Source organism: Chelonia mydas, chromosome 3, assembly GCF_015237465.2.
Source record: "Chelonia mydas isolate rCheMyd1 chromosome 3, rCheMyd1.pri.v2, whole genome shotgun sequence".
In the NCBI taxonomy this organism is placed as follows: Eukaryota; Metazoa; Chordata; order Testudines; family Cheloniidae; genus Chelonia; species Chelonia mydas.
Genome location: NC_057851.1, coordinates 48908186 through 48923177, shown reverse-complemented (window position 1 = coordinate 48923177; position 14992 = coordinate 48908186). Strand labels below are relative to the sequence as shown.

Sequence of the window (14992 nt, the reverse complement as noted above, 5' to 3'; positions counted from 1 at the left end):
TATTCTGAATTCTCACTCTTTTTCTGTGAAATTCCTCTTTATTCTATGATTAAATGTCTGGCAGATTTTGAGGTTCTCTTTCCCTTATTCCAGAGCATTGCCTCTGTTTATCATATGTTCATACATCCTAATTTTTTTTTCCTGGGGCATCATCCCTCTTTATTCTGTAATTTTAAAACCTTGTGTAGATGCTTCCCTCTCCTCAGCTTCCTGTAGTGGCTGGGCTGAAGTAAAGGCACCTCACCGGTACCCCTGACCAATACCTTACTTCCCAAGCACCAGAGAACTATCCATGAACCTTCAGGTTTCAGCTTGCCTCCCCCCTTCATATTAAAGAAAAAATTACTGAGAATTTTTTTCTTGCTATTTAAGCTATTTAGTCTCCAGAAAAGAGAAAAAAATAGTTTCTCTGAATGTTTGCTTCTCGTAACGGAGGGTATGCTGTGGTCTGGATTGTATACGAGTTATGTATTAGACCCACTCATTCCACCACTATGGGATGAGCACCTTCATTTGAGTTTACACTCCCTCTGCTGGACTACTCTAGCACTGCAAGCATAACTTCCCATTTATCTGAGTTACTTCTCTAGGGACCATTACCATAGTGTGTGAACATCTCACACTCTTTAATCTATTTATTCTCACACTGCCCTTAAAAAGTAGAGACGTCCTATTATCTGCATTTTACAGATGGGGAAATGAGGCATAGAAAGACTAAGTGACTTGGCTGAGATGGAGTAAGAAATTGGACCCAGGTCTCCCAATCTCAAGCTAGCACTCCAACCACTGGACTATCTTCCTCTCTGAGCTTAAACCATGTTCACTAGCTGTAAAATATTAATAAAACCCCATAAGATTAATAAAATGGAACATCTAAATACTTAATTTAAAATTTTGACATGCAAGGACAAGCTGTGCAAACCAGAGGATTTCCTCCATTGTGAGAAATAAAAATTACAGGTAAGGAATAGAGAAGTTACCAGAAACTGTCATGCTCTGCAAGTGTCACCTCTGCATATGCACACATGTGGGAGCAAGGTGCAGAATCTATCCATTCTCACTTACCACTCCCTCCCTCGCGGTGATAAAGGTAAATTCAGTTCCTTGGGACTACTGACTGTGCAGTGACTCAGAGTGTTCACTGCTTCCTTGGCACGTTTTGTTCGTTTTGGTTTAGTCTCTGCCCCTTTGCATCCTATTTTTTCCCCTATCTGTCTTACATACTTACACGGCCCCTGTTAGTGTAGTACCTGAATGTTGTGTTTAGTTACATTCTCAGTCAGCTTTCTTACAATAAAAAATGAGAGAGAGAGAGAGAGAGAGAGCATCATCTACACCTACAAAGCGCATGAGGGCTGCCTCAAATCCCCCTTCCCTTTTGATGGGGAGGTTCTTCTGGCCCAGATGAATAAGTCTGGTACAATGAAAATCCAGTATCGACTTCATTTTACAAGTGGTAATGTACAAAGTAGAAAATAACTTCCTTTTTTTCTTATACATATGTATCCACTGATCTGGACATTATTCAATGGAAGAAACAAGCAATAATAGCTAATTCCCAAAGAGGGAAGAAACTTCAAGGCACCATAAATCCCTCTAATAGAAACAAAATGGAAAAATACATTATTTGTGTACTTTTCTCATTTTTAATATTATTTGCTTGCTTAGCATAAATCATGAGCAGTTTCTAAGGGCCAAAGGCTGCATTAGCAGTACATGATGGAATACAAATTTCTAGTTGATACATTGAAAATTTCATTGTACAAATTTTATACAATCTCTCCATGGCTCTGAGAAGACCTTTATTGAATGTATTGTAATGTACTTTGAAGGGGTCTGTCTCACTGCTTTGTATATTGGTATAGGCGTGATATGATCCATTAAGACACTGAGAAACTCAAGCATTTTTGAGACCTCCAGGAAGGAATCATAAGGTTTTGACCTTCTGCATTCTGCTGTAATACAGATAGTCTTAAAATCCCAATAAAGTATGAATATATATGTTTAATGTTTGATTTTTGGACAAAAATAGTCCAAGTGGAACTCTGTTGTTTTTTGGCTGCATACAAAGTGAGGCCCCAATAATGCATTTAGGGCCTGATTCCCAAAGCCTATTGAAGCCAATGGGAAGACTACTACTTACTTCAGTGGATTTTGGATCTGGCCTTTGAAGTCTTAGATCTTCCCACTTTATGAACCTTTTTAAAAATTGGGTTCATTGCGAAGACTTGCCTCTGCCATCTACTCTTCATTATGAATTATTTTATGAATGTCAAGAAGGTCAACAATGAGCCTTTAAACCCTGTCAGGCATGGAACTTCATCTTGTAATCTAAAATGGACTAGAATTAGCCTTAACAGTAGAAGAATCCCCTTACCTCTGTCCTAGACATATAGAACATAAAATACTGTTCAACCTCCATGGATCTCCAACCAGAATTTATAAGACTGAGGTATAGGCCACTGGTACTTCCTGGCACTGTCAGGCCTGAAAAGGACACTGCTATATATGTTGTGGGAAAGGATGTGTTTCTGGATTTCCCTTGCTCTCCAAGTGATCATCCCATCACACTACAGCTGTTCATGCGCTGAGAATTTCAGGGTCTGTGGATGTAACCAACTGTCACAAACATTAGCTTCTCTGTGCCACTGTCTTAAAAATAGTATTATAGACAAGAAAAGCATCAGCATCACAATGAATAGATGGATTAATGGATTTATGAATTTTGAAATTTGACTGCTGTTGGAAAAGGCATACAAAAGACTTAACAGACTTGAACAGTATGAAAACCTACAGGGTGCAAAACTCCCATTTAACTTCAAAGAACCAGGTATTCACCCACTTTTTATTCCAAGCCAAATGATCAATGAGATGGTATTATGTACCATAATTTTTTGTCACACTTCCACTTTACATGCTTATTATTCATCAAACATCCTCTAAGCCACTCCCTCTTTTTTCATTTTTTCTTATCTTCTCTCCTCTTTCCTCCTGTCAGTTTTTCCCTTCCTTCCAGAGAGCAGCAGCATCTCTTGGGACTTATCTAAAATCCAATAAAAGCTTTTAATAAAAAAAAAGTTTCAATTCCTGTGGGTTTATAATCTGTAATTTGGTAAACAGGATTTGGTTTTATATATAGCATCCAGAATTTTGTAATTTATAAATCCTGTGTGCAGACATCCAGCTCTATGTAGTTGTATCAGATAAACACACTATTGTGTGTGTGATGTGTGAGGTTTTTATGCTCCCTACGTGCCCTCCTTCATCCCCCTTCCCCCACCCCTTCTTTGCCCCTTGCTCCCCGTTTCTTCTCTTTTCCCTTTAAGGGCTTCTGAAAAGAAGCTGCTAATGCCAGCGGTGTTCTGTTTAGTGATAGTGCAGCTCCTGCTTCCATTTCTTGTTCTCAGAAGCTGCGCTAACATCAAACAGCTGAACAGAAGGGGACTGGCAGCAGCAGCAGGTTCTCTTGAGGACCCATAGAAAAAGTAAAGCAAGGGACAGGGAGGGGAGAGGCAAGAGGAAGGGAGACTGGGGGAAGAAAAAAATGAAAGGAGCAAGTTGGTGGGGAGGACGAAGACAGAGTTAATTGGATTTTAAAGCTCAAACCCAATATAAGCACATAGTTGTGGGTTCCTGGGTTCACTAACTGTAGAGGTGTGAATAAGATTTAAATTTGTTTTATTATAATTGCATCCGTAGTAACCACATAGTTAAGGATTCATTGAGTTTTGCACTTAAGACCAAAATCCCTCTTCCTTATATAGCACATGTTATTTTAAGAGTATATTAAAAACAGATCATGTCGGTTCATATGTATTTTATTGGAAGATAATTACACATATTCAGAACTCTCTTTGGCCACTCTGCTAACAACTAAGTAATTTTACAAACATGCCTGATTTTATTAGATTGATACCATAGCTCTTCTTCTACGCCATAATTAGCAAAACATTTAACTATGCTGGGAAATCTCAAAAGAGAGGTTTTTAATATACACATGGAGTAGAATCAGAATGCCTAAGAAGGATTTTTAGGTGACAATCAAAAGGGAAAACAAAAAAGAACTAACCCTTGCAAACATCATCACCAAGTGTTCCAGTCAGCTGTGATTAACCAGGTAGTCTAGGCCATTTGCCCTATCGTTCACATCTATCCTTCCCAAACAATAACCTCAACAGAAACAAAAAACATTGGAAAGGGGTGGCTGGTTGTTTTAATGCTTTATTATTTCAGCTGTTAATATGAGAATTAACAGTCATACATACAAGAAAATTAGTTTAACTTGTCATTTTAATGGACATAAAAAAAAAAACATTTTCAACCCAACTTTTGTTGCTTAAAGGCTAACACTATTGACTGGAAGGCAAATTATGAGGACAATTAACTAAATTAGGTCACTTTACTCAATAGCACCAAATTGTTGTTCAAAAGCATATTTAGAGAGTTTATTAACAAAGATTTTGTCAATCAGTTAGTTGTGAGTAACAAGTCCTAAGAACTAATTGGTTGTTGTTTACAGAGTCTGGCAAAAGAATAGATTGGCCATTATAAATATGGGGAGAGAGATAGGATATACATAATTAATAGAAAATTACTACGTAGCCTCGAGGAACAAGAATCTTATTCAGGAAAGATTGGTTTGCCCATCACTTCTAATAGATTAGTGGCCATCTTCTATTTTAAATGCAAGCACAGAAGTACTTGCACACAGCTACATAGTAATGAGATCTTTTCTCTGATGTTTTAAATATATATTTAAAAGGAATACAACTGGTACCAACTAATGGACTAAGAACATTATAGTAGTTTTCACATCCACCATGAATAAAAGAAGCCTGCATCCCAAGAAAGGGGAAAAAATTCATAGGCAGGAGTTGTAGACCAAGCTGAATGAGCAAGCATCTCAGAAAGGTGATTAAGAAAAAGCAGAAAGCCTAAAAGGAGTGGAAGATGGGAGGGATTAGCAAGGAAAGCTACCTTACCGAGGTAAGAACATGTGAGGAAGGCCAAAAGCCATGTAGAGTTGGACCTTGCAAAGAGAATTAAAAGCAATAGTAAAAGGTTCTATAGCCATATAAATAAGTAGAAAACAAAGAAAGAAGAAGTGGGACTGCTTAACACTGAGAATGGAGTGGAGGTTAAGGATAATCTAGGCATGGCCCAATAGCTAAACAAATACTTTGCCTCAGTCTTTAATGAGGCTAATGAGGAGCTTAGGGATAATGGTAGGATGACAAATGAGAATGAGGATATGGAGGTAGATATTACCATATCCGAGGTAGAAGCCAAACTCAAACCGCTTAATGGGACTAAATTGGGGGGCCCGGATAATCTTCATCCAAGAATATTAAAGGAACTGACATATGAAATTGCAAGCCCATTAGCAAGAATTTTTAATCAATCTGTAAACTAAGGGGTTGTACTATATGACTGGAGAATTGCTAACATATTTCCTATTTCAATCAATCCGGGTAACTACAGGCCTGTTAGTTTGACATCTGTAGTATGCAAGGTCTTGGAAAAAAATTTGAAGGAGAAAGTAGTTAAGGACATTGCAGTCAATGGTAATTGGGACAAAATACAGCATGGTTTTACAAAAGGTAGATCGTGTCAAACCAACCTGATCTCCTTCTTTGAGACAGTAACAGATTTTTTAGATAAAGGGAATGCAGTGGATCTAATTTACCTCAATTTCAGTAAGGCATTTGATATGGTTCCACATGGAGAATTATTAGCTAAATTGGAAAAGATGGGGATCAATATGAAAATTGAAAGGTGGATAAGGAACTGGTTAAAGGGGAGACTACAGCGGGTCACCCTGAAAGGTGAACTGTCAGACTGGAAGGAGGTTACTAGTGGAGATCCTCAAGGATCGGTTTCGGGACCAATCTTATTTAATCTTTTTATTACTGACCTTGGGACAAAAAGCAGGAATGTGCTAATAAAGTTTGCGGGTGACACAAAGCTGGGAGGTATTGCCAATACAGAGAAGGACCAAGATATCATACATGAAGAACTGGATGACCTTGTAAACTGGAATAATAGTAATAGGATGAAATTTAATAGTGAAAAGTACAAGGTCATGCATTTTGGGATTAATAACAAGAATTTTTGTTATAAACTGGGGACACATCACTTGGAAGTAACAGAGGAAGAGAAGGACCTCGGAGTATTGGTTGATCACAGGACGACTATGAGCCGCCAATGTGATATGGCCATGAAAAAAGCTAATGCAGTCTTGGGATGCATCAGGCGAGGTATTTCCAGTAGAGATAAGGAGGTGTTAGTACTGTTATACAAGGCACTAGTGAGACCTCATCTGGAATATTGTGTGCAGTTCTGGTCTCCTATGTTTAAGAAGGATGAATTCAAACTGGAACAGGTACAGAGAAGGGCTACTAGGATGATCTGAGGAATGGAAAACCTGTCTTATGAAAGGAGACTCAAAGAGCTTGGCTTGTTTAGCCTAACCAAAAGAAGGCTGAGAGAAGATATGATTGCTATCTATAAATATATCAGAGGGATAAATACCACGGAAGGAGAAGAATTATTTATGTGGACACAAGAACAGATGGATATAAACTGGCCATCAGGAAGTTTAGACTTGAAATTAGATGAAGGTTTCTAATCATCAGAGGAATGAAGTTCTGGAACAGCCTTCCAAGGGAAGCAGTGGGGGCAAAAGACATATCTGGCTTCAAGACTAAGCTTGATATTTTTATGGAGGAAATGATATGATGGGATAGCCTAATTTTGGCAATTAATTGATCTTTGACTAATAGCGGTGATATGCCCAATATGATGGGATGTTAGATGGGGTGGGATCTGAGTTACTACAGAGAATTCTTTCCTGGGTGTCTGGCTGGTGAGCCTTGCTCACGTGCTCAGGGTTTAGCTGATCAACATATTTGGGGTCATGAAGGAATTTTCCTCCAGGGAAGATTGGCAGAGGCCATGGGGGTTTTTCGCCTTCCTCTGCAGCGTGGGGCACGGGTTACTTGCTGGAGGAGTCTTTGCACCTTGAAGTCTTTAAACCACGATTTGAGGACTTCAATAGCTCAGACATAAGTTAGGGGTTTGTTACAGGAGTTGGTGGGTGAGATTCTGTGGCCTGCGTTGTGCAGGAGGTCAGACTAGATGATCATAATGGTTCCTTCTGACCTTAAAATTTATGATTCTATATTGCTGGTGGTTCATGAGCAATTTCACATTTAAATATGCCCTTGGTCCATAAAGTGTAAAGATCCAGGGAATTCTCATTGTGGTAATAATAATTAACCATCATTTGTTTGAAGCATTAAGAATGAAATAAGCATTTTGAAAACTTTTATTTCATTCCTATTGATTTCATAGTGTGTGCATAATGAGTAAATTGTGTCTAACTGTCAAAACTAATTGTGTTTTAACCACAATGCAGCATAAAAATACCATTACAAATGATCCTTTAAAAAAAAATTACATCCTTTGTGCTCCCCATTAAAACAGATACTTCACAGATCTTAGCTGTCATTTATGCTAAGACTCATTATTATATTTTAATATGTGCCAAGTCTTTACATTTAAAGTTGGTCAAATAATGATTCACTGACTATTTTATTTGGCAAATGACACAATATTTTCTAAAACATTTACAATTATTTCCTTGACTTATTCTCCCTGCTCTGTAGGCTGAGAGAACAATGAAAAGAAAATGTGTCTAATTTATTCTAAACATATGGCAAATGTTGAAAAGATTATTCCATAAATATTATTCAATCAGCCCTAATTACAAATTTAATGTTAACTTCAGTTTTACATAGAAGATGCTTAATAAAACTGAGTAACTTGTGCTAAACAGAAAAATAAATCAAATAAGTATTTAACTACAGTCTTAACATTTTCTAATATTTAGATCTTGAGTTTTAACTGTCAAAAGCTTTTTAGCAAAAGAGAACATAAAAGCCAAAGGCATAAGATCTGAACAATTTAAGTCAGCTTTCTAAGTTAACTAGATCTCACAGAAACACAATATTGAGCTAAGCATATAAGCATCTCAATAAGGATCTGTGATCGACTGTGGAAACACCACGCTAGGAAAGCACCTACTACCCTGGAGACAGAGATTTCATTTGGCTTGACTTGCAACACATGCCAAATAGAGGCCCTCCAGCTGTAAACTGAGAATCAGAAGGTGGAGGAGACTCCCTGTAAGAGGTGGGCTGATTCTGAATGAAGAATTTTTGTTTTCTAGGTATAAAGGGCGTTGTATTCATGAAGGCTGAGAGGTGGGGAGACCATTTTTCCTTTGGTGAGAGGAAAAGACTGATTATATTTACCAGAAATAGTAATGTGCTGTCACAAATCATACAAGGGGTTACCTCAGCACTCAGCAATTTATATTACATTCTTTGGACAAAATCCTCTCTCCTCCCCACCTGCCCCGCAAAGAAAGCTAATGGTTACATGCTCTTTTCCTCCTCCCTTAAAATGCATCATTAACATATTCCTCCCACTCCAAAATCCATAATGATTTCACCCCTATTCAAATCCATCTCTAACCCTCTTGATTGATCATACTTCTCACGCTTTATTTTTCTCATATAGGCTCATAGTGGCGGACCTACAGAGGGTATAAAGGGCTTCAGGCTCCCTCCAAGTATGGGCTTTTTGAATTCTGGGCTAAGCAGTCACTAAAGGGAGAGAGACTGGCTCCTGCAGGGCTCAGCAGAGCAGCAGATTGAGTCTACCTTTTTGTGCATTGTTGGAACCCTCTTAGCAGCAGGGAGGGACAGATGCCAGGGTTTGTGTAGTGCATCTGTAATGCCAACAGCCGCAGGTCATTGGCAGGCAGAATTGAATCTGAGGCCTCTGGAGCTTAGTGCATGAGCCTCGACTGCATGAGCTGAAAGCCATATGACTATTAGCTAAGGGTGTAGAGCAGACTCATTAATCTCTCTCTCTCTAAGTGGTCTCAGTGCCACTGGATGGGACAGACCACCACACCCAGGAGTTGTGTGGGTTACACATCACTCCAAGTGGTAAATGGAAAAGAATTCCTCCTTCCACCAGTAACAATGGCAGTTGCACTGTGGTATTACAGCTGCCAGAGTGTGCAGTAGCTGGCTCCATTCTATCCTTAGGAAGAACTTGACATTTTAAATAGTAAATGTGGTGTAAGGGTTTTTGGATGGGCCTGCAAATCAATTTTTTGCTGCCCCTCTCCAACCTAAGTATTACCAATTTCTGACCACCATTATATTACCACTGTGTGCAAGGCTGACCTATCTATTTTGGAGAGTGTCAGAAAAGAAGTTACATTCCCTACCTTTGGGGATACTTCACCAACTTGAATTAATCATTTTACATAAAAGCTCTGTGTATGAGAAGTGGTGGGATCTTTAGATATCTCTTTCCTTTCCGGAAGTGGAATCCAGGCTGCTTACCCATTTCCGCCCTAGTGATTGGTTTACATTCCTTTACAAGCAAAAAGTTTAGACATTTAAAACAACATTCTTGGGGCTGATAAGTCCACTTTGCATTTATCTCCCTAGCAGGCCTAATCCTCAGTTAAGATTGGTGAACAGATGCCCCTGGGCCTGGGGGGAATCCGTAGGTGGTGTGGTGCTGCACAGTTCCTATTTCACTCCTGGCACAGGAGCATTGTCAGGTGAAAGGGAGCATAGAAAGAGTTTCCTTCTGCCATGACCTATGGCTACTCTAAACTATGATGGGGAGTCAGGACCAGAGAGTCAAGAGCAGTTTATTTCCCCCTACCTTCCTCCTGTCTGCTTATTGGGCACAGCTGAGAAATGTCATCCTTATATTTTTAATGAAAGTTGAGATTCCCCTTTACAAAAGGACTTCCTTCTGTGAGCCTAGAGCTAGCTTCAGTGCCTTCCAGCCCTTTAGTACCCTATTGTATAGGAGAGCCTGGGAATGAACAATATGTAGATTTTTTTTTCCCTCTCTGAGCCCATTGATTGCTCTGTGAGTGGGCGGTACTCTGCAGACCTCCCTGAGGGAAGGAAAGGCCTAGCTGTGGACAAGATTGGGAGTAAGGAATGGTTTTCCCACTGGAACTGACCCCAATCCAAACCTCAGCTTGTGGCAATTAAACTACTTTTGATTTGTTTTTAAGTAAAGGGTGTTTTTCCTAAAACTTCCCATAGGTTTGTCTTTTTTTTATTTTGGGGACAGATATATACTCCTTTTTATTCATGTTCATTGCATGTTGTGGTGTGTATATGTGGACTGAGGTAGTATTCGTGACTTGCATACTACTTCCATTTGTTTTTTAAAAATAGACATGTATGTTCATCCAAGAGCAAAGTGTGGCCCTAACTGCCATGAATATGTCTTCTAGACAGGGGGTACAAATCATGGCCTCCTGTTTAAAGCTCGGTCACACAGTAATTTCTAAATTCCAAAAAGCGATTTTTGAGTAAGGTTGAAAGATGACCTAAAACTCCTATGATTTCTAGCTGCCAGAAGGAAAAGAATAAATTTATGATCATATGTTGCTGAATGAAGAGACTTGGTTGGCTACTTTATTGAGCTCAGTTAAAGTGTGAAATAATGTAACAATCTTATTAACACTTTACAAGTTTATCATTGAGGAAAAAACCCTTTCTCATGCTACTGAGGAAAACATGGTTAAATATAAAAATATAAATCTGAGGAAATATTTGAAACTCAAAATGGTTCACTCTTGTGTGGAGCAATCTTTGCTTTAACAGACAACAGCCTATGGATAAAAGTCTCAACGGTGGCAGCATAATACTTAAAAAAGCAAATAAAGTTGGAAAACTGTGTCTTCATCTTCTAGAGCATTTATTTTAAGCCTGGATCACTTCAGTGATAACAGCTTATCTGCCTTCCCCCTTAATCCGTCAAATGGTCTACCAGAGAAGGCTGGGAAGACGATGTGAGGTCATGGGAAAAGTGTTATTTGGGGTTTTATGAACCCAAAGCCCTTGGTAACTTTTACTCTGGGCAAGGCAGTGACAGGAAATAAATCAATAGGGACATGGCCAACCAACACAAGCAGTATAACACAAGAGTGCTCTTACTTAAAGCTAGTCTGAAGCTCTTACACACATCCGCAACAGGTTACTAATAACATCACAACCCTTAGTAATTACCAAAGTCTGGAACGGTTTTCGAGTGATACAGTGAGAGACATCCTATTGCCCGTCTGCCATTGAGGACCCTCAGATGTGTCCACGAAATGATCCAACTAGCCCAGACTTCTCCCCCCTTATTTACTGTGTTAGTACAATAACATCTCAATCAAAAAAAAACTTGTTAAACAAGCAATTTCAAAGGTTAAGCAAGAGGTTTCACAGACCATTAGACAGATGTGTTTTTTCAAAGTCAGCATGCTTGAGGTTCCTGACAAACACATCCCAGAGGGCAAATATAGGTAGGCTTCCTGTTTTTTAAAAACACATTCCTGAGCAATTTCAACAGAGATCTTATCAGGAAGGACGCAGGAAAAGACCCTTTTCTTGTGGTCACTCAAAACCCCCTTTCCTTCTGGCTTAGTTATGCTAAGGCTGTTGCACAGGTCCACTAAAGGCCTACTGACTTGGCTGGTTTTGGCAATAAGCATAATAATCAATATTCCAACTACCAGTAGTGGTCCAGGCAATTACTGATCCACCAAGATCTCCCTGAACAAAGGTCCGTTATTTATAATCCTTGTCATTGACATTCCCCGGAGACAAGAAAAAATCTTTTATGCGTCTTAAATTCAAAAGTATGGCAGAACTCAATAGAAAGAAAACCAGCAGGAAAACTGATGGAAAATTTCCTAAAGTATTTGTGATTTATTTGCGTTATTACCATCATCATTAACCACATTACCTAATTTATACTGTTGGGTGTAGAAGGGTGATATCGTCAGTTAAAGTAAGTGTATATAAGCATTGTACAATTGAAGAGCTACGGAAGTAATACTGAAATCTTGTCTTTCAAGTTGAAGATTTTTATATCGCTGTTGATCCAAAAATGAATTCTGTTGTCACAATCACTCAAGCAGAATTGTATATACTAATAAAAGATCCTGCATTGTAACACAAATGCTGGATAAGATATAGGTTATCATTCATTGCTGTAGAATGATCGCGTACAATATTAACTAGCTGAAATTCTTTTTGGTTATGTTTTTTTTTGCTGTTCCTAGAGTATGGATTGTTTTCTAAAGATCTTTTTCTAACATGATAGTAAGTAATGTTTGTAATTTGTGTCTTCAAAGCCAGTGAAAAGAATTTTGGAGAACAGTTTCTTCATCTGTATCTGGAAGAAGGAAGACCAACAGTTCGATTTGGGTGTGGCAACTCACAAAACATTCTGGCTGTGTCCGTCAATCAATCTGTTAGCAAAGATGTACTCTTATCTATCACAATAAGGTAAGAACTTGCCATAACATATTTCATAAAGAGATACTCAACACAATTCATCCATTTGTAGTTAAAAGTAGCAACAGATATACATGCAAGAGAAAGTTGCTAAAAATGTATTGAACATAAAAGTGAAACATGATTCTCAGCGGAGCACAGTAAAGTGTTCTTTTGACACATTTCTTAAACAGCCTTAAAGTATTTCTTTTTTTCAGAATCAGATGCTGGACAAGCAATAAGACATGAAAGGGTTGTGTGTGTTTAACATTTGATAATGATAATCCTATCCCAAGAGCATCGTTGGACATAACACATGATCCATGACTAAATATCTTAAATCCACAGCCAAGCTATTATCTAATGATAACGCTTTCCTCAGGTTACCTTAATGTCAGTAAAAGAGTCATATTTTGGAAAGAAAAAATCTGTATGTGTATGCTGGAAGATTGTTTGACAATTTAGTGTGTTTGGTATCAGCTAAATTGTGGTTCACGCAGATTAATCTACTTCATTGGAAAATGTATGAACCAATCTGAATGTACTGAGATCCAGGCAGTTTTATATGTAAAAATTAGGCCAGTCAGAAAACTAGGGTAATTAATTTAAGCATAATATTAAGGGGCTTAAAATGAATTGCTCATCATATCTGATAAACATTTAGAATAAATCAGATGTTTTTCACCATGCTTCTAGCACCAAATGAACAACAGATTTACTGATCAGGCTAAATCTGAGTAATTCCGTGTTACCACAATGTCATCATAATATAAAGCAGAAGCAGTAAACTGTGTTATAACTAACTTTAATTGCAAATGCAATGCAAGCATAGTGTATAAAAGTGACTAATTCCTACTGGTATATGTGTGGATTTTTAAGAGACATACACAGAATATCAAGAACATTTATAACAATCAAATGATAATGTTAGAATCTGTATTAAGTTCTGTACCCAGTGAACAGATTGAAACATCCTTTTCCAGCCATGATAGCTTGTATGTGATAGTAGGGAAAAATGAGAAAATAATGATGTGAATGTCATACTTAAGTCATGTTGGTAACAGTAAAATAATGGGTTGAATAGTTAATACTAAATTACAGTAGAAATCTTTCAGAAGTACTTATCCCATCCACATTAATGTATTAATTGTGATGAATATTACAATAAAAATAAAAGATATTTCAACAGTTCAACCATTGTTTTACTTTATCACATAGTTAATAAAATGGTATGAATAGTGGTTATTTTTCTGGACCTTAACTCTGTTAGGAGGCTGTGCTGTGATAGAAATCATCTTTCTTTCTTTCTTTCTTTCTTTCTTTCTTATGATTCAGAGATTTAGACAGGGACATAGTTACAGTTGGGAGAAGTTGCATGATGGAGATTACAAATATCCCACTAAAACCCACAGAACATAGTTTGTTTTTGTTTATTTACTTTTTTAAGTCCTAACATCAGAAGAAAAAAGTTGTGTATCCAGTGATTTTTAGATTTTCTTCACAATCATAGAAATGTAGTGCTGGAAGAGATCTCAAGATATCATCTAGCCCAACCCCCTGCACAGAAGCAGGACCAAGTATACCTGACTACATCTGACAGAAGTTTGTCTAACCTGTACTTAAAATCTCCAGTGAAAGGGATTCCACAGGTCTCCTTAGAAGCCTATTGCTGTGCTTAACTATTCTTATAGTTAGAATTTTTTTTCCTTAATATCTAACTTAAATCTCCTTTTGCTGAATATTAAGCTGTTTATATCTTGTCCATTACTGGACATGGGGAGCAATCGATCACCATCCTCTTTATAAAAGCCCTTAACATATATGAAGACTGTTATTGGGTGTCCCCTCAGTCTTCTTTTCTCAAGACTAAACATGCCCAATTTTTTAACCTTTCCTCATCGGTTCTGCTTTCTAAACCTTTTATTATTCTTGTTGCTCTGCCCATTGGCTGTTCCGGGCCAATGGGAGCTGCGGGAAGTGGCAGGCTGCAGGGACGTGCTGGCAGCTGTTTCCTGCAACTCCCATTGGCTGGGAAAGGCGAATCACAGGCCACTGGGAGCTGCGGGGGGCCATGCCTGTGGATGGTCAACGTCATCAAAATGTCTTGCGGCCTGCAATCAGATTACCCTGGTGGGTGGCATGCAGCCCGCGGGCCGCAGGTTGCCCACAACTGATATAAAGGCATCTCTTAAAGCTTAGGTTGGCCTCATACAGTCTGAGAAAATCAGTCCCAATTAGGACTTTCTGGGTGGCTGCTTCTTCTACCAGGAGTTCACAGGTAAAATGGAGAGTGCTCAGAGTTGTTTGCCATATTCCTATCATCTTCAGATGAGTTTGGTTTGCAACCTGAACCACTCATTGAAAGGCCTCAACATCCTGTGGTCTCCCTGGGTGGCTCTTTCCCACACTCAAGAGTGTGCAGTGGAAACCTGTACATGTACCCCAGCATCTACAAGAATTTTATGTGGGTGTCTATTGATCTCAGCCATGATGTAGTATTTTTGACCCAATCTCACAGGCCACTCTAATCTCTTGTTTGGGGTTTGCTAGTCTGTAGACAGGCCATTGGCCCCTGCTCTTGATAGTTTCCCTCCCTCTAAGAGCTACCCTGCTCT

The 14992-nt window shown here is 38.6% G+C and overlaps 1 protein-coding gene across 3 annotated transcripts in view; it reads left to right on the top strand.

The window, feature by feature from the left end:
- LOC122464967 (protein eyes shut homolog) overlaps positions 1–13584 on the top strand; it is a 122028-nt gene extending 108444 nt beyond the window's left edge. For all 3 annotated transcript variants that reach the window (XR_006289437.1, XR_006289436.1, XM_043542444.1), the window contains exons 3-4: positions 12236–12389; positions 12596–13584. Coding sequence is in view for 1 of the 3 variants with exons in the window: in XM_043542444.1 (XP_043398379.1) it covers positions 12236–12389; positions 12596–12626 (185 nt within the window). In the remaining 2 variants the exon portion in view is untranslated. The remainder of the gene's footprint in view (positions 1–12235; positions 12390–12595) is intronic.
- The last annotated feature ends 1408 nt before the right edge of the window (positions 13585–14992 follow it).